We start from the raw sequence: 19,365 nt of genomic DNA, 5'->3' as shown, positions 1-19,365 counted from the left end.
ACTTTTCAACCTTTTGCCACATTTCAGGCTTCAAACATAAAGATATAACATTTTAATTTTTTGTGAAGAATCACCAACAAGTGGGACACAATTGTGAAGTGGAACGAAATCTATTGGATAATTTAAACTTCTTTAGCAAATAAACTGAAAAGTGGTGCGTGCAAAATTATTCAGCCCCTTTACTTTCAGTGCAGCAAACTCACTCCAGAAGTTCAGCGAGGATCTCTGAATGATCCAATGTTGTCCTAAATGACTGATGGTGATAAATAGAATCCACCTGTGTGTCATCAAGTCTCTGTATAAATGCACCTGCTCTGGGATAGTCTCAGGGTTCTGTTGAAAGCGCAGAGAGCATCATGAAGACCAAGGTACACACCAGGCAGGTCCGTAATACTGTTGTGGAGAAGTTTAAAGCCGGATTTGGATACAAAAAGATTTCCCAAGCTTTAAACATCCCAAGGAGCACTGTGCAAGCGATCATTTTGAAATGGGAGTATCAGACCACTGCAAATCTGCCCGTCCCTCTAAACTTTCAGCTCAGACAAGGAGACTGATCAGAGACGCAGCCAAGAGGCCCATGATCACTCTGGATGAACTGCAGAGAACTACAGCTGAGGTGGGAGAGTCTGTCCATAGGACAACAATCAGTCGTACACTGCACAAATCTGGCCTTTATGGAAGAGTGGCAAGAAGAAAGCAATTTCTCAAAGATATCCATAAAAAGTCTCGTCTAAAGTTTGCCACAAGCCACCTGGGAGACACACCAAACATGTGGAAGAAGGTGCTCTGGTCAGATGAAACCAAAATCAAACTTTTTGCCCACAATGCAAAACGATATGTTTGGCGTAAAAGCAACACAGCTCATCACCCTCAACACACCATCCCCACTGTCAAACATGGTGGTGGCAGCATCATGATTTGGGCCTGCTTTTCTTCAGCAGGGACAGGGAAGATGGTTAAAATTGAAGGGAAGATGGATGCAGCCAAATACAGGACCATTCTGGATGAAAACCTGTTGGAGTCTGCAAAAGACCTGAAACTGGGACGGAGATTTATCTTCCAACAAGACAATGATCCCAAACATACAGCAAAATCTACAAAAGGAATGGTTCACAAATAAAACGTATCCAGGTGTTAGAATGGCCAAGTCAAAGTCCAGACCTTAATCCTATCAAGAATCTGTGGAAAGAGCTGAAAACTGCTGTTCACAAACGCTCTCCATCCAACCTCACTGAGCTCGAGCTGTTTTGCAAGGAAGAATGGGCAAGAATTTCAGTCTCTCGATGTGCAAAACTGATAGAGACATACCCCAAGCGACTTGCAGCTGTAATCGCAGCAAAAGGTGGCTCTACAGAGTATTAACGCAAGGGGGGCGAATAATTTTGCACGCCCCACTTTTCATTTTTTTATTAGTTAAAAAAGTTTCAAAAATCCAATAGATTTCGTTCCACTTCACAATTGTGTCCCACTTGTTGGTGATTCTTCACAAAAAATAAAAATTGTATATCTTTATGTTTGAAGCCTGAAATGTGGCAAAAGGTTGAAAAGTTCAAAGGGGCCGAATACTTTCGCAAGGCACTGTATGTTACCGAAGACGAACTGGACAAAAGCAAGACAGACATAAAATTATACTAAAACACAGTCGCTCTAAATGGCGGCATAGTAATAAATGCAAAAGAACGGCGAGGGCTTGGTATGTGGATGGGACTTTATCACCACTAACTTTGGACATCCAGGAAAAACCTTTCAAATTTTGATAGAGCATGAATAGCTCCTACAATCCGCACGGAACACTTGCTTCATAGAACAGAGTGGTAAAGTATGACTAATTACTTGTGTTCACTTGCTGAAAATCCTCTGATCTACTGCGGGTCTGTATTGGAAGCTTTAACTATTAATGCTCCTGCTGGCTAACCTGGATGGTGAGATCGCAAGGTTACTGGTATATATTATCGCTGAAACTTGAACGAGTCAGAGATACAGCAGGACTGTGTACCCAGTGGAGGAATTATAGTAGAATTGATTGATTTAACTAGCGAATGGATGCTTATGCTGGACTTTTTAATACGGTGATGCAGTTTGCTTCTTCTTGAATATTGGGAGTGTGCACACAGTCCACTGCTGATTGACTGTTTAAGTGAGCTGATCAATGTGCTCTGAGTGGATCTGCACAGTATCTACCTCTGCTTTACTAAACCTTTCATAAGCTGGTTACCATCTCTGCTGCCTTGACTAATAAGCTTAACTAGTTGCTGACCGCCGGCCGTCAAATGACGGCCAGGCGGCGCACCTATTGTGGCGGGAGGCCGTCATATGACGGCCTCCCGTTTAAACAGGGAATGCGCGCGATCGAGCGCGCGCATCCCTGTTTCTTCGGTGGTGGCGTGTCTCGGAGACACCGCTCGCCACCGAAGGGGGTGAACAGCCATTAGTTATGGCTGTTTACCACGTGATCGGCCGTGATGAAGTCACGGCCGATCACAGATGGTCACACCCAGAACGTGCACGGCGCATGCGCGCGATCGCGCTGCGCGTGCACGTCGGTGGCGGCGTGTTCCCCGGGAACACTGCTCGTCACCGACGCTGGTAAACAGCCATTGGCCGGCTGTTTACCCACGTGATCGGCTGTGATCCTTTCACAGCCGATCACAAAAATGTAAACAAACTGCGGTAACGGGATGTTACCGGGTTCTCCTCCTCACACACCGATCGTGTGTGAGGAGGAGATTGCGGTAACATCTCGTTACCGCATACAGTGTACACCAATCATAATGATTGCCCCCCCCCCCCAATAAAGAGGACCTGTCACCACCCCTCATAGTACCTGTCAATCACAGTCCATCAGAGTACCTGTCACAGTCCATCAGAGTACCCGAGTACCTGCCACAGTTCATCTGAGTACCCGAGAACCTGTCACATCCCATCAGAGTACCCGAGAACCTGTCACATCCCATCAGAGTACCCGAGTACCTGTCACAGCCCATCAGAGTACCCGAGTACCTGTCACGGCACATCAGAGTACCCGAGTACCTGTCACGGCACATCAGAGTACCCGAGTACCTGTCACGGCACACCAGAGTACCCGAGTACCTGTCACGGCACATCAGAGTACCCGAGTACCTGTCACGGCACATCAGAGTACCCGAGTACCTGTCACGGCACATCAGAGTACCCGAGTACCTGTCACGGCACATCAGAGTACCCGAGTACCTGTCACGGCACATCAGAGTACCCGAGTACCTGTCACGGCACATCAGAGTACCCGAGTACCTGTCACGGCACATCAGGGTACCCGAGTACCTGTCACGGCCCATCAGGGTACCCGAGTACCTGTCACGGCCCATCAGGGTACCCGAGTACCTGTCACGGCCCATCAGGGTACCAGAGTACCTGTCACGGCCCATCAGGGTACCAGAGTACCTGTCACGGCCCATCAGGGTACCAGAGTACCTGTCACAGTCCATTAGAGTACCCGAGTACCTGTCACAGTCCATCAGGGTACCCGAGTACCTGTCACAGTCCATCAGGGTACCAGAGTACCTGTCACAGTCCATTAGAGTACCGAGTACCTGTCACAGTCCATTAGAGTACCGAGTACCTGTCACAGTCCATCAGGGTACCCGAGTACCTGTCACAGCCCATCAGGGTACCCGAGTACCTGTCACGGCCCATCAGGGTACCAGAGTACCTGTCACGGCCCATCAGGGTACCAGAGTACTTGTCACGGCCCATCAGGGTACCAGAGTACCTGTCACAGTCCATTAGAGTACCCGAGTACCTGTCACAGTCCATCAGGGTACCCGAGTACCTGTCACAGTCCATCAGGGTACCAGAGTACCTGTCACAGTCCATTAGAGTACCGAGTACCTGTCACAGTCCATTAGAGTACCGAGTACCTGTCACAGTCCATCAGGGTACCCGAGTACCTGTCACAGCCCATCTGAGTACCCGAGTACCTGTCACAGCCCATCTGAGTACCCGAGTACCTGTCACCAGACCATCAGTGTACCCGAGTACCTGTCACCAGACCATCAGTGTACCCGAGTACCTGTCACCAGACCATCAGAGTACCCGAGTACCTGTCACCAGCCCATCAGAGTACCCGAGTACCTGTCACCAGACCATCAGAGTACCCGAGTACCTGTCACCAGACCATCAGAGTACCCGAGTACCTGTCACCAGGCCATCAGAGTACCCGAGTACCTATTTGCAGCCCATGTCTCATAGAATATACGTTGGGGTGTTTGCTTTCCAAAATGGGGTCATTTTGTGGGTAATTTCACTGTCCTGGTGGTCCAGGACCTTCAAAAGTGTGATGGGTAGGAATGAAATGAGATGTGTCATTTATGCTCCTAGAACGCCTGAACGTACTACTTCAATGTTCGGCCTCTCTATGTGGCCAGGCTGTGTAAAAGTCCTACACATGTGGTATCGCCATACTCGGGAGGAGTAGCAGAATGTATTTTGGGGTGTAATTTTTGCTATATACATGCTATGTGTTAGAAATATCTTATAAATTGACAATTTTGTGTAAAAAAAAAAATGCGTTTTAATTTTTTTCCACATATTCCAAAAACTTCTGGAAAAAAAAATGAACCGTTCAAAAGACTCATTATGCCTCACAGATTATACGTTGGGGTGTTTGCTTTCCAAAATGGGGTAATTTTATGGGAAATTCCATTGTCCTGGTACTCCAGGGCCTTCAAAAGTGTAATAGGTGATTGAGAAATGAGATGCGTAATTTTTGCTCGTAGAACGTCTGAAGGTACTACATCAATGTTAGTGCTCTGTATGTGGCCAGGCTGTGTAAAAGTCCTACACATGTGGTATTGCCGTACTCGGGAAGAGTAGCAGAATGTATTTTGGGGTGTAATTTGTTGTATGCATATGCTGTGTGTGAGAAATAACCTGATAATATGACAATTTAGTAAAAAAAAAAAAAAAAAAAAAAAAAAATCTTCATTTTGCAAAGAATTGTGGGAAAAAATGACAACTTAAAAAAACTCACCATGCTACTTACTTAATACCTTGGGATGTCTACTTTGTAAAAAGGGGTCATTTGGGGGGTATTTGTACTTTCCTGACTTGTTAGTGTCTCAAGAAATGAGGTACACCTGATGTACTGAAGGCCTGATCAGAAGTGATACATTTTCAGTGATTGGCACCATAGTTTGTAGACTCTATAACTTTCACAAAGACCAAATAATATATACTAATGTGGGTTATTTTTACCAAAGATATGTAGCAGTATAAATTTTGGCCAAAATTTATGAAGAAAAATTACTAATTAGCAAAAATTTATGACCGAAACGAAGAAAAAGGCATTTTTTTTTCCACAAAATTTACGTTTTATTTTATTTATAGCACAAAAAATAAAAAACCCACTAGTGATTAAATACCACTAAAAGAAAGCTCTATTTGTGTGGAAAAAAGGACGCAAGTTTCATATGGTTACAGTGTAGGAGTAATTGTCATTCAAACTGTGAGAGCGCTGAAAGCTGAAAATTGGTCTGGTCAGGAAGGGGGTGTAACTGCACTGTATTGAGGTGGTTAAACTAACCCGCATACCGCTCATTTATGCATAATTAATATTTTTCAAGCGAACTATCTCTGCTGCTTGCTAAAAGACTGAATGAATTCATTTTAACGTCCAACATTTATCTACCTCATTCTCACTTACAAACCCTTTAAATCTAATGTTTGATCTAGTCATTTGAATACCTACTAAATGATTGACTATGAGACAATTTGTTCTCTTAAATTAATTACGTAATCATGTTTGAAATAATTAGTGGTGTCAGTTGACTATAGCAACAGGTCCCGACTTACATGTGGTGTGTTTAGTGTCATTTTATGTCTGTCTTGTTTTTGTCCAGTTCGTCTTTGGTAACATATGTTAATGTCTGGCTGATGAGATCTTTAAGGAATTGCACCTTTGTATATAAAATTAGATTTGATACTTAATAAAATGTAATCTTATATAAATTACATAATTTATTGCCGTCAATAGTAACCCCTTTTTTGGACCGGCTCTATGGGTCTAAAAAATTATTTTTCTATATGTACTTAAGGTTACAATAGCAATACCCTAAAAGGGTAAAAAAAAAATTAAAAAAAAAAAATCGATCACTGATTATTAAAATAGGCGATCGTGTATTGGTGGTCACCTTGCTTCTTCTTTTTTCCTATATCCCTATTAGTCACTGTCTAGTACTACAATGGAACTTATTCACGTCTGGGGTAAGAATACCTTCTTCTGTATGGTATCTATAACCAGCCCCAAGTAACCTCCTTGATGGTTTCAGGAGAATCTTCCTAGGCTGAGAAACCAACCGAGAGATTTCAGATATCTACAGCTGAGATCAGACTGTTTTTAGACCTGAGACTGAATGATCTTTTAAAAGTAGATCCTTTTAATAGGCTAGGACCATTAGGTCTTGAGCCCTTAACCTGGCTAAAGGAGGTGTCAGAATCTTTCAGAACACTCAGTGCTGTGGCTAAGCCGAATGGCAATTCCACGATTGAAAAAATTATTTTATATTTCAAACCGCAGATATTTCTGGTAAGCGGGAAACTTTGGCACATGGAGATATGCAACTCCCCTCTTTGCAGGATGAACACAGCCGATCGAATTATGAAAGGATCGGATGGTCAAGTGCCGATTCAGATCTCCGAGATCTAGAATGGGCCTTACCTCTGTTTGGCTCTGAGACCTTAACCACTTGCCGACCGCCGCACGCCGATGTACGTCGGCAGAATGGCACGGGCAGGCATAAGCACGTACATGTACGTGATTTGCCTCCCGCGGGTCGGGGGCCCGATCGGGCCCCCGCCCGGTGCCTGCGGCGGTCGGTTTTCGTTCGGGAGCGATCCCGGACGAGGGGACGGCCATTCATTCATGGCCACCCCCTCGCGATCGCTCCCGACGAATGGAAATCCCCGGTGACATCACTTCCTCTCCTGTAATGTAAACACAGGAGAGGAAGTGATGTATTCTCTCCTCCGTGTCGGTATTTTTCGTTCCGACACGGAGGAGAGCGGATCAGTGAGTTGCACCAACACATCCCACACACAGTAGAACATGCCAGGCACACTCACACCCCCCCTTTACCCCCCGATCACCCCCCCAATTACCCCTGCCCCCCAGTCACAGTGACACCAATGTCATTTTTTTTTTTTTTTTTTTTTTGCATTGGTGTCATTTGTGACTGTAATAACTGTTAGGGCAGTTAGGGTTAGCCCCCTTTAGTTCTAATGTACCCCCCTAACCCCCCCAATAAAGGTTTAACCCCGTGATCACCCCCCGTCGCCAGTGTCACTAAGGCTGGGTTCACATTGCAGCGGTTTATGAGAACGAATGTGATTCGCACCGCACTGCAGTGCAAATCACATCCGATCTCTGTGCGATTCGAGTTCAGCCATTCGCCGCACCCGCCGCACCCGCCACACCCGCCGCACCCGCCGCAAATTCGCACGGGACCCTTTTTTTGGCCCGCAGCAGAATCGGATCGCATGGGTGTTCACACCATGCGATCCGAGTTTGCAGATCGCACTGCGATATGCGAACTGATCTGGGGGTGTCAGTAACATTTCACTGACACTCCCAGCAGTTCGCATAGGGCAGTGTGAACTGCCGCCGGGAGGCATGCGATGCGGGAACCCGCCGCGGATTCGCGGCGTTTCCGCATCGCTCCAGTGTGAACCCAGCCTAATAAGCGATCATTTTTCTGATCGCCGTATTAGTGTCACAGGTGACGCTAGTTAGGCAGGTAGGTATTTAGGTTCGCCGCAGCTTTTTATAGCGCTAGGGACCCCCATATACTACCGCATAAAGCCCCCTGATTGCCCCCTAGTTAACCCTTTCACCAGTGATCACCATATAACTGTTACAGGTGACGCTGGTTGGTTAGTTATTTTTTTATAGTTTCAGGGCACCCGCCATTTATTACCTAATAAAGGTTTAACCCCCTGATCACCCGGCAGGTGTCATTTGTGACTAATAACTGTTAGGGCAGTTAGGGTTAGCCCCCTTTAGTTCTAAGGTACCCCCCTAACCCCCCCAATAAAGGTTTAACCCCGTGATCACCCCCCGTCGCCAGTGTCACTAAGGCTGGGTTCACATTGCAGCGGTTTATGAGAACGGATGTGATTCGCACCGCACTGCAGTGCAAATCACATCCGATCTCTGTGCGATTCGAGTTCAGCTATACAGATAGTATGGCTGAATTCGTGTCGCACCCGCCGCACCCGCCGCAAACTCGCACGGGACCCTTTTTTTGGTCCGCAGCAGAATCGGATCGCATGGGTGTTCACACCATGCGATCCAAGTTTGCAGATCGCACTGCGATATGCGAACTGATCTGGGGGTGTCATTAACATTTCACTGACACTCCCAGCAGTTCGCATAGGGCAGTGTGAACTGCCGCCGGGAGGCATGCGATGCGGGAACCCGCCGCACATTCGTGGCGTTCCCGCATCGCTCCAGTGTGAACCCAGCCTAATAAGCGATCGTTTTTCTGATCGCTGTATTAGTGTCACAGGTGACGCTAGTTAGGCAGGTAGGTATTTAGGTTCGCCGCAGCTTTTTATAGCGCCAGGGACCCCCATATACTACCGCATAAAGCCCCCTGATTGCCCCCTAGTTAACCCTTTCACCAGTGATCACCATATAACTGTTACAGGTGACGCTGGTTGGTTAGTTATTTTTTTATAGTTTCAGGGCACCCGCCATTTATTACCTAGTCTCACTAGTGTACCCCTAAATTTAGGGGTGTCTACTTTCTAAAATGGGGTCATTTGGGGGGGGGGGTTTGTGCCATCTTGGCATTTTATGGCCTTCAAAACTGTAACGCCCTTAGAAAGCCTGAAGGCGGTGCTTGGTTTTTGGGGCCCCGTACGCGGCTAGGCTCCCAAAAAGTCCCACATATGTGGTATCCCCGTACTCAGGAGAAGCAGCAGAATTTATTTTGGGGTGTCATTTCACATATGCCCATGGCATGCGTGAGCAATATATCATTTAGTGACAACTTTGTGAAAAAAAAAAAAAGTTTGTAATTTTCCCGCAACTTGTGGCAAAATATAAAATATTCCATGGACTCAACATGCCTCTCAGCAAATAGCTTGGGGTGTCTACTTTCTAAAATGGGGTCATTTGTGGGGGTTTTGTGCCATCTTGGCATTTTATGGCCTTCAAAACTGTAATAGGTAGTGAGAAGTGAACTCAAAAAATTACGCCCTTAGAAAGCCTGAAGGCGGTGCTTGGTTTTCGGGGCCCCGTACGCGGCTAGGCTCCCAAAAAGTCCCACATATGTGGTATCCCCGTACTCAGGAGAAGCAGCAGAATTTATTTTGGGGTGTCATTTCACATATGCCCATGGCATGCATGAGCAATATATCATTTAGTGACAACTTTGTGAAAAAAAAAAAAAAAAAAAAAAAAGTTTGTAATTTTCCCGCAACTTGTGGCAAAATATAAAATATTCCATGGACTCAACATGCCTCTCAGCAAATAGCTTGGGGTGTCTACTTTCTAAAATGGGGTCATTTGTGGGGGTTTTGTGCCATCTTGGCATTTTATGGCCTTCAAAACTGTAATAGGTAGTGAGGCGTGAAATCAAAAATTTACGCCCTTAGAAAGCCTGAAGGCGGTGCTTGGTTTTCGGGGCCCTGTACGCGGCTAGGCTCCCAAAAAGTCCCACATATGTGGTATCCCCGTACTCAGGAGAAGCAGCAGAATTTATTTTGGGGTGTCATTTCACATACGCCCATAGCATGTGTGAGCAATATATCATTTAGTGACAACTTTGTGTAAAAAAAAAAAAAAAATTTTTTTTTTGTCATTATTCAATCGCTTGAGGCAAAAAAATAAAATATTCAATGGGCTCAACATGCCTCTTATCAATTTCCTTAGGGGGTCTACTTTCCAAAATGGGGTCATTTGGGGGGGTTTTGTACTGCCCTGTCATTTTAGCACCTCAAGAAATGAGATAGGCAGTCGTAAACTAAAAGCTGCGTAAATTCCAGAAAACGTACCTTAGTTTGTAGATGTGACAACTTTTGCGCAAACCAATAAATATACAATTATTGACTTTTTTTTTACCAAAGACATGTGGCTGAATACATTTTGTCCTAAATGTATGACTAAAATTGAGTTTATTGGATTTTTCTAATAACAAAAAGTAGAAAATATCATTTTTTTTCAAAATTTGCGGTCTTTTTACGTTTATATCGCAAAAAATAAAAATCGCAGAGGCAATCAAATACCATCAAAAGAAAGCTCTATTTGTGGGAAGAAAAGGACGCAAATTTTGTTTGGGTACAACATTGCATGACCGCGCAATTACCAGTTAAAGCAGCGCAGTGCCAAAGTGTAAAAAGACCTCTGGTCATTTACCAGCAAAATGGTCCGGTCTGAAAGTGGTTAAAAGGTTTGCGCCCAAAAAAAAAAAAAAAAAAAAAAAAAACAACACCCTGTTCCACCAAGACCCCTTTCACACCACACTGCCGATAGCGTGGGCGGTAAAAAAGGCGTTTTGCCGGCGGTATTACAGCGCTGCCCCATTGATTTCAATGGGGAGCAGCGGTGGAGGAGCGGTAAACACACCGCTCCAAAGAAGCTGCTGGTAGGACTTTTTTCTGATGTCCTGCCAGCGCACCGCTGTAGTGTGAAAGCCCACAGACAATGGTGCAGCTTTTTTAGGGCGGATTGCAGGCGCTATTTCTAACGCTATAGTGCCTGCAAAACGCCCTGGTGTGAAAGGGGTCTAAGGGAATCTCTGACATCACCGACTGGGGTAACAGCTGATCCAGAGGCCAGAAAGAGACTTCTCTTTCCTTTTTCTTTTTCTCTGAAACCTTAGGAGCATTCTTTGAGGAGATTGACACTCTTGCATAAAGACTGCCGCATCAGTAGCCCCAAGGACCCCACAGGCAGCACCCAAACAGGACCCAAACCCTCAGATCGAAAGCCAACTGGGCCATCCGGGCTCTTTAAAACTCTAGATGTAGCCTAGAGAAGAAAATCGCAGAAATCCCTCTGCTTTTAACATTGTTCCTGCCAGACTGAGAATCGAAGGACCTTTCCCCTCACTCGAACGAGTGGGGGTGCTCCTTCATGAGAAGGCCTTAGCATTCTGCTTTATGGGCTTTCTGCCCCCAAGATCCTGGTGCTGCCCCTGGGAACTAAAGCATAGGAGGCTGCACGATTAAAGAACAACTGTCTGAACCTCCTTTTACTGGTAAAGAGAGCTTTACCCCTTTTGGATGTACTTATCCATTCTAAATAGTTGTACCCCAGGAAGGGACACAGACTGGCTAAGGGTTTTCATTTGGTGCTTCGGCTGATTAATATTTCAGCCATGGACCTCTGCAAAAATGCACTAGTCCAAGTATAAACCACAGGGCTTAAATGATCGAGTCCTTCCTAGCATCTGAGACACAGTGCATCAAATACACCAGCCCCTTTCCGGGCCTGCTGATCAGGCAGAACTTTCAGGTATCTCACACCAGTTCCTTAACCCCTTGGAGTCCACATTCCAATGCATTGGCGTGACTCAAAATGTGCTCCACCAAAATAGTGGAGCAGAGGTTAAAGGGTTAATAGACTGAGCTACTCCAAGTGCAGCCAGCACTGCAAAAGACATCTTGTCTTTAAAAGGAAAATCCAACCTTAACTTGCTGGATCCTTTAACATCAGTGCATTATCCACTGGACATGTGAGACTCTGCTTATTAATAGCTGGAACCCCCCCCCCCCCATTTCTTTCATAGAAATGTTCTCATTCAGAATACATAGCTATGCATGAATAGGAAAAACATTCCCAGGTGGGGGAGGTTCAAATGAACCCTATTAGAGGTAGATACCTCAAGAGCCTGTGCTGCAGGTAACAAAAGGGTTAAGTAAGGCAGTAGACAAACACCTGACTTGTGCGGCTACTCCCTTGCTGTTAGGATCCCCCGAAGAGGAAAAATAAGTCGCTTCCAATATTTGGGAAAATCTACCTGATCCCCAGCCTCCTGTACCTCAACAACCTGACGAGCGGCCGCGACCTGCCCAAAAAAACTTTTTTTTTATTTAAGAAAAAAAAAAGAAGAGGCAGCTGGCTGGCATTCAAAGGATCAAAAACCGCCAATCTGGGGGCCCAGGAAGTGATCAGAACCCCCCTTCACACCTGAGGGTCTGAGCTGGCTTGAATGGAGAGGAGAGTGGAGCTTCTGCCATTTCCAGCGTCAGAATGGTGAGTGCTCAATACAGCCTCCAGTGGTGACACAGACATGACTTGACAACACAATACATGGAAGGAGAGATTCCTGAGAAAATCTCCTCTACCTTTCCTTGCAGCAGGGTTTATCAGAGATAAAAAACCCAATCTTCGCCCTTCATGGTAGGCTCCGAGACCTTGAAAAGGAAACCTTCAGGAACAGGGGTACACTCAGGTAATCCCACAATCCTGGACCTGCAAGAAGACTGGCTTTACTACCAAAAAGTACTGGATCTCAGGACTCAGCCTTAAAAGCATTCGCAAGCAAAACCTTGCGTCTTCGGATGACGAGGCCCGGGTGCCATTCATTTAGTCCATTATGGAGACATCAGAATGGATCAGGTTAGGATGGCTGGCTCTCAAAGGATTACTGCCCGTGGAGCTCAGTACAAAACATCCTTACACGTGCCCAACACCTTAGACACTGGCGAAAAAACTGAGGACTCCCAGTAATGGAAGGAGTTATATGGAGGAAGTTCACGCCTTAAGGGGCGTGCCAGTGTCCAGCACCTGATATGCAGATATAATCCACATAGTTATTACTATGTCTCTGTGTCCCCTGATGTAAGAAAAGAAAATTGCATTTGAAAAACCGCTGGGCAAATACAGTGCGACATAAGATATTACAATTTTATTCCCTAGGGTCTCTGCTAAAATATATAATGTTTGGGGGTTCCAATAATTTTCTAGCAAAAAATATTGATTTTAAAGAAGAGTCAGAAAAATACTTAGACTAAGTGGTTAAACTTCCTACATTTACACATTGTTGAAAACTGGCAGACTGCCGGGATGCTTTCTTTTGACAGCTGAGTGAGCAGATAATCTCTCCACTTGTTTATATGAAAGAATTGTCAAACTTAGCAGGAGATCACCATTTTTTAACTATTAATTGTGCAGCTCTACTCGCACACTGGTCCAGCCAGCGACATCGTTCTCTGAGTTTTCCTGAGGACGTGGGCATCAGCGCAGTGATTGGTCGGAACCGTAATGACATCACTCCCTCACACGTGCACGGGAGTCGCCGGTAACAGCATGTCAGCTGAAGCAATGGCGCGAATGAACTTCAGTGTGCATGTGCCAATGAAGTTGGCACATGCTGATACAATGGCTATCTCCTAAACTGAGCAGGTTTAGGGGATATCCAGGGTAGCTACAGGTAAGCCTTATTATAGGTTTACCTGTAGTAAAAAGTGGATTGTGAGGGTTTACAACAACTATAACTTTCTATACAATGACATTTGCAGTTTCAAACAACTTGATGTTTCATACATCACTTACCGGGGACAGAACAAAGAAAGAGTCTGAATCTGCTGTATCCAGGAAGTCAATTATCTCTACTTCAAACAAGACGGTAGCAGAGGGAGGAATAAGTGGAGGGCAACCTAATGCACCATAGGCATATGCAGGCGAGTAAAGGAACCGCGATACCTCTCCTTTTTGCATTGTCAGTACACCAACCTCCATACCTAGAAGGGTGATATCTGCAAGAAAAACCTCACTGAAATACAATTTGATATGGCAAATGTGTTGCTAGCATATGGGCATATAAAATGACTTTACCTTCTCCAAGTTTCATCAGCCGTGGATTACGTCGAAACCAGTTTGTGTCAAAGGGTTTATCAGAATGTTCCAAGTATCCTGAGTACTTTGCTGCGGGGAATTAAAAATAAATCAATATGCGCATCACACAACAAATGATTATATAAGAAATAAAAGGCAGTTTATCAGTTTACTTTAAGAAATGTCCCATTTTGTAGAAGAGGAATTAGAACGCCAAAGAAGGCTGGAAATAGTCTAGCAATGATTTCAAGGGGATCTCAGTACTGTACAGCTACTCACATCACTTCAACATTAACCACTTCCCAACCAACATACACGCACACACACTAACTCACAAAAGTGAGTACATCCCTCACATTTTTTTCAAATATTATCTCTCTTCATGTGACAACACTGAAGAAATTACACTTTGCTACACTGTAAAAGTAGTAAGTGTACAGCTTGTATAACAGTGTAAATTTGCTGTCCCTTCAAAATAACTCACACAGCCAATAATGTCTAAACCGCTGACAACAAAAGTGAGTACACCCCTAAGTGAAAATGTCCAAATTGGGTCCAATTAGCCATTTCCCTCCCCAGTGTCATGTGACTCGTTAGTGTTACAATGTCTCAGGTGTGAATAGGGAGGTGTGTTAGATTTGGTGTTATCGCGCTCTCTCTCTCATGCTGGTCATTGGAAGTTCAACATGGGACCTCATGGCAAAGAACTCTGAGTATCTGAAAAAACAAACAAAATTGTTGCTCTACACAATGATGGCCTAGGGCTAGGCTATAAGAAGATTGCCAAGACCCTGAAATTGAGCTGCAGCAAGGTGCCCAAGGCCCTACAGTGATTTAGCAAGACGAGTTCCACTCAGAACAGGCCTCGCTATGGTCGACCAAAGAAGTTGAGTGCACATGCTCTGCATTATATCCAGAAGTTGTCTTTGGGAAATAGACATATGAGTGCTGCCAGTATTGCTGCAGAGGTTGAAGGGGTGGGTGGGGGGTCAGCCTGTCAGTGCTCAGACCATACGCCGCACACTGCATCAAATTGGTGTACATGGCTGTCGTCCCAGAAGGAAGCCTCTTAAAGATAAGGCACAAGAATGAAAAAAATAAAATAGGATTTTTGTACTCACCGTAAAATCCTTTTCTCTGAAGTTCACTGACTGACACAGCTCCATTAATCTTGACCATAGGGTTGTTATGCCACCTTCAGGAGAGGACTAGGCAGAGCATGTTATACATGTGAAAAAACAGAATTTTACAGTTCCACCCAGGGGGCGGTCCCTCCATTAACATCCCCTCAGCCAGCTTCCTGCAGCTCAGTACTTCAACAAGCAGTATAACGTAAAAACCAATAGGAGGGGAGGGTGTTGTGTCCGTCAGTGAACTTCAGAGAAAAGGATTTTACGGCAAGTACAAAAATCCTATTTTCACTGTCGTTCACTGACTGACACAGCTCCATTAATCTTGACCATAGGGACGTCCCCAAGCAGTGCCATAACGAGGAGTGGGAAAGGCAGAAAAAGAACTTCACACACAACCAGAAGTGCTCCCTAACAAAGGAGTCACCACCTCATCTAGCCACATCAGAACTTGCAGTCAACAATGAAACAGTGCATTATATTCAAAAGTAACTGTATATTCTATAAACAGAAAAATTAATGCAGAATTGCAACATTACATGGCCGTCTGCAAAATTTTGCGGCCAAAGCAGGCATCAGACGATGCGCTTACATCCACTTTGTAGAATTTGGTAAAAGTGAACGGACGACCAAGTCGCCGCCTTACCACAAGAGTGACTGACGCTCGATGTTGGAAGCCCAAGAGGCCCCAATTGCCCTAGTGGAATGGGCCGTGACAGAAAAGGGGGGAACCTGCCACTTCAAGGCATAGGCCTGTACCACAATCTGTCTGATCCACCAGGAAATTGTGGCCAACGAGACCACCATACCCCTTTTCGGACCAGCTACTGAAACAGAGAATCTGACTTCCGAAAGGGAGTCGTGGCAGACATGTATACCCTTATAGCCCTGACCCCATCCAGGGAATAAAGGGAATAAAGGGCCACCTCTTTAGGATGTGTCGGTTTAGGACACAGAGATGGTAACACAATGTCTTCATTGATGTGAAGACATGAAAACCACCTTTGGCAGAAAAGAAGGTTGCGGATGCAACACCACCTTATCCTGGTGGATAACCAGGTAGGGCAACTTGCAAGGCAAAGCTGCCAGTTCCGAAACTCTCCTGGCCGAAGTAATGGCTACTAGAACAACCACTTTCTGAGAAAGAGTCAACAAGGGAATTTTCCTGATGATCTCCAACGGCGGTTTCTGAAGCTTCGATAGCACGGGGGTAAACGTGCACACATCGTAGGGACTACATGCCGGACCCCTTGAATAAAAGTGCTCACTGTAGTGTGAGATGCCCGGGGTTGTTGGAAAAAAAACAGCCAAGGCTGATATTTGTCCCTCAATGGTGCTTAAGACCAATTTCTGGTCTACTCCTCGCTGTAGGGACAGCAGTATCCTGGAAGCGGAATAGGTGCGGACACCACCCCATCTCCTCACACATGGAGATGTAGGCCTCCCTGGTACGACAGTATATCTTCCGAGAAGAAGATTTTCGTGCCCTCAACATAGTTGAAATCACAGAGTCAGACAGGCCCCCGGTTCCTTAGTACCTGACTCTTAACAGCCATGCTGATAAAACCAGCAAGAAGCAGGATGGAGAATCGGATCTTGACACAGAAGGTCCTCTCGCAACGGCAGTCGCCAGGGAGCCATCGCAACCAGGGATACTAGGTCGGTGCGCCAGGGACGCCAAGGCCAATCTGGGGCAAATCAGCATTACTGGAACCCCCACCACTCTGCGGAACAGACATGGTAGTAGCTTTAGCGGAGGAAAGGTGTAGATCAGTCGGTACTGATCGCAAGGAGCCACCAGCACAATTGACGAGTCTGCCCAAGAATCTCTTATCCTGGATACGAATCTCGGCCCCTTCCAATTGATTTGGGAGGCCAGAAAATCCACGTCTGATGTGCCCCACTGCAGGCAGAGTAGCCTGAACATCTCTGGATGCAATGTCCATTCTCCTGGGCCCAGCATCTGGCGACTTAGGTAGTCTGCCTGCCAGTTTTCTACTCCCGGGATGTAAATGGCCAACAAGGCCGGTACCTGTAGCTCTATCCACTGAAGGATGTGAGCGACCTCTCGTGCTGCAGTCCCCGACTGACTGGCTCACCTGAATCTGCTGATCCAGAAATAACGGAGATTTGTCCCATTTTGTCAGTATCTCCTTCTGCAAGACTCTGGTGTGAAACTGGGCGTACGTTACCGCCTCGAGGGAGGCCACCGTGAGGCCCAGAACTCGCATGCAGAAGCTCAGCGACGGCCACCTGCAGTTCCATCAATAGTAAATTTGTCTGAAGGGAGAAAAACCTCTCGCTTCCATGGAGTCCAGCAATAAGTCTAGGTGCTCCAAGCACTGAATTGGTATGAGCACCGACTTCTTTAGGTTCAACAGCCACCCAAATTCCTGCAGGGTTTGCATGGTGATCACCACATCCTCTAACTCTGAGGCGGAAGCTGCTCTCAGAAGGAGATCGTCCAGGTAACCTACGACTGCGATCCCGCGTTGTCGCAACAACGCCAAAATTGGAGTCAATACCTTGGTAAAGACTCGGGGTGCTGAAGCCAAGCCAAAAAAGGAAAGCCACAAACTGGTAGTGGTCTTCCCCGACTGCAATTTGCAGAACCCTCTGATGCCTGAGGTATATGGGTATGTGCAGGTACGCATCCTGGATGTCCAAAGACACCAGGGAGACCCCTTGATGGACTGCAGCGAATACTGAGCACTATCACCCTGCGGCTTAGCAGGTCTCATACTGCCCCCATGGGACCTCCCAGCGAGCCGGGAGTAAGGGAATGCTGGAGGGGGAAGAATCAGGTTGGTGGCCAAGAGAGGAACTATCTTGTAGCCAGAGGAAATCAGTTCACAGACCTATTGGTCAGACAGTCGAGAGGCCTACCGAGCTGCAAACTTCCGAAGGAGACCCCCACCCAAATGACGGGCGAGGGCAAACATTCATGCGGTAGACCTTTTGCTCGCAGGTTTGTTGGGCTTGTGGTTCCAGGGATACTTTTGTCCCTCAGGGGTCATCCCGTTGGACTGGGAGCGTTTAGCAGAAGTCCCAGATGGACGAAAAAACCTCTTTTGAGCGGAAAAACGAGGGCCCTTGCCTGCGTCGTGGCTTAGTCTTCCTGGCCTGTGGGAGCAAGGTACTCTTCCCACCAGTGAATTCTTAAAAATGTCATCCGAGGCTCCAAAGAGCCGCTTACCAAGGAAGGGTAGATCTGTCAAGGCTTTTCTATATGCCTGGTCCGCCGACCAGCATTTTAGCTAAATCAGGCGCCTCAGCACCACTGCTGACACTGAAGCCCTGGATAGCAGCAGAAACGTATCCAGAGCCGCGTCCCAAACGTACTTAAAGCAGGGTTCCACCGTAAAGTGGAACTTCCACTCATCGGAACCCCCCCCCCCTCCGGTGTCACAGTTGGCACCTTTAAGAGGGGGTGCAGATACCTGTCTAAGACCGGTATTTGCACCCACTTCCGAGCATATACTCCCACGGGAGTCTATGCTGTTTCCTGTCCCTGCGCGCTGTCTGCATGCGCAGTAGGGAACCGGGAAGTGAAGCCGCAACGATTTACTTCCTGATTCCCTCACCGAGAATGGCAGCGGCAGCCTCCAAGAGCCGAGCGATCGATCGGCCTCGGCTGCTGACATCACTGGACCCTGGGATAGGCGAGTGTCCATTTATTAAAAGTCAGCAGCTGTAGTATTTATAGCTGCTGGCTTTTTATTTATTTATTTTTTTTTTTAATTCTTTATTTCTTTGTAAAAATACAGAACATAGGTTGTTAATAATAATTACATACAAGAAACACTTTCTGGTGACCGCTGCTGGCTTTTAATAAAAAAAATTTCCAGTGGAATCCCTCTTTAAGGCCGTGCACTAACTGGTCTGCTATTTCCACGCAGACGGAGTAGCCTGCTGCTTCTCCAATTCGCAATGCAAAAGTTTTGCCCATTCAGCAAGTGTGTCTGAGACACAAGTGCTGTGGTCAGTACTGGTCGTATTGCTGACCCCCCCCCCCCCCCCCCCCCCAACCTGTAAACAATGAACGGGCCACTGCCTCAGCCTTCCTGCCTGTGGTGTCCTTAAACACAGGAGTCCCCTCTACCGGGATCGTGGTTACTTTATTTAACCTGGATACTGGGGGGTCCACGACCGGAGGAGCCAACCATTATTTAAGAAGGCTCTCCTCAAAGGGGTAACGCACCGCCATGCTTTTTGGGACCGAAAAGGTCAGTTGCGGTCTCCCCTATTCCTGTATATGAACTTTATCGAACGAAGTCAGAAACGGAAACCACTTAGGTGCACGGGCTGGCTTACGGGACCCAAAGGGGACCACTATTTCAGCAGAAGGACCTGCTGTATCCTGAATCTTCAGGGTATCACGCACAGCTGTGATAAGTGTTCCAACTAGCTCTTTTC

General features: G+C 46.3%; 1 protein-coding gene across 3 annotated transcripts in view; it reads right to left on the bottom strand.

Annotated features, from left to right (window-relative positions):
- Window positions 1-19,365, bottom strand: part of FKBP6 (FKBP prolyl isomerase family member 6 (inactive)) — a 271,222-nt gene that overhangs the window by 114,451 nt on the left and 137,406 nt on the right. For all 3 annotated transcript variants that reach the window (XM_077480611.1, XM_077480614.1, XM_077480612.1), the window contains exons 3-4: window positions 13,820-13,909; window positions 13,538-13,740 (exon numbers count right to left, since the gene is read on the bottom strand). In XM_077480611.1, the coding sequence (XP_077336737.1) occupies window positions 13,538-13,740; window positions 13,820-13,909 (293 nt within the window). The remainder of the gene's footprint in view (window positions 1-13,537; window positions 13,741-13,819; window positions 13,910-19,365) is intronic.

The sequence above is a fragment of the Lithobates pipiens genome, unplaced genomic scaffold, assembly GCF_037356315.1.
Source record: "Lithobates pipiens isolate NorthernLeopardFrog02 unplaced genomic scaffold, aLitPip1_a1.2 Scaffold_16, whole genome shotgun sequence".
In the NCBI taxonomy this organism is placed as follows: Eukaryota; Metazoa; Chordata; class Amphibia; order Anura; family Ranidae; genus Lithobates; species Lithobates pipiens.
This window is presented reverse-complemented; position numbering and strand designations above follow the sequence as displayed.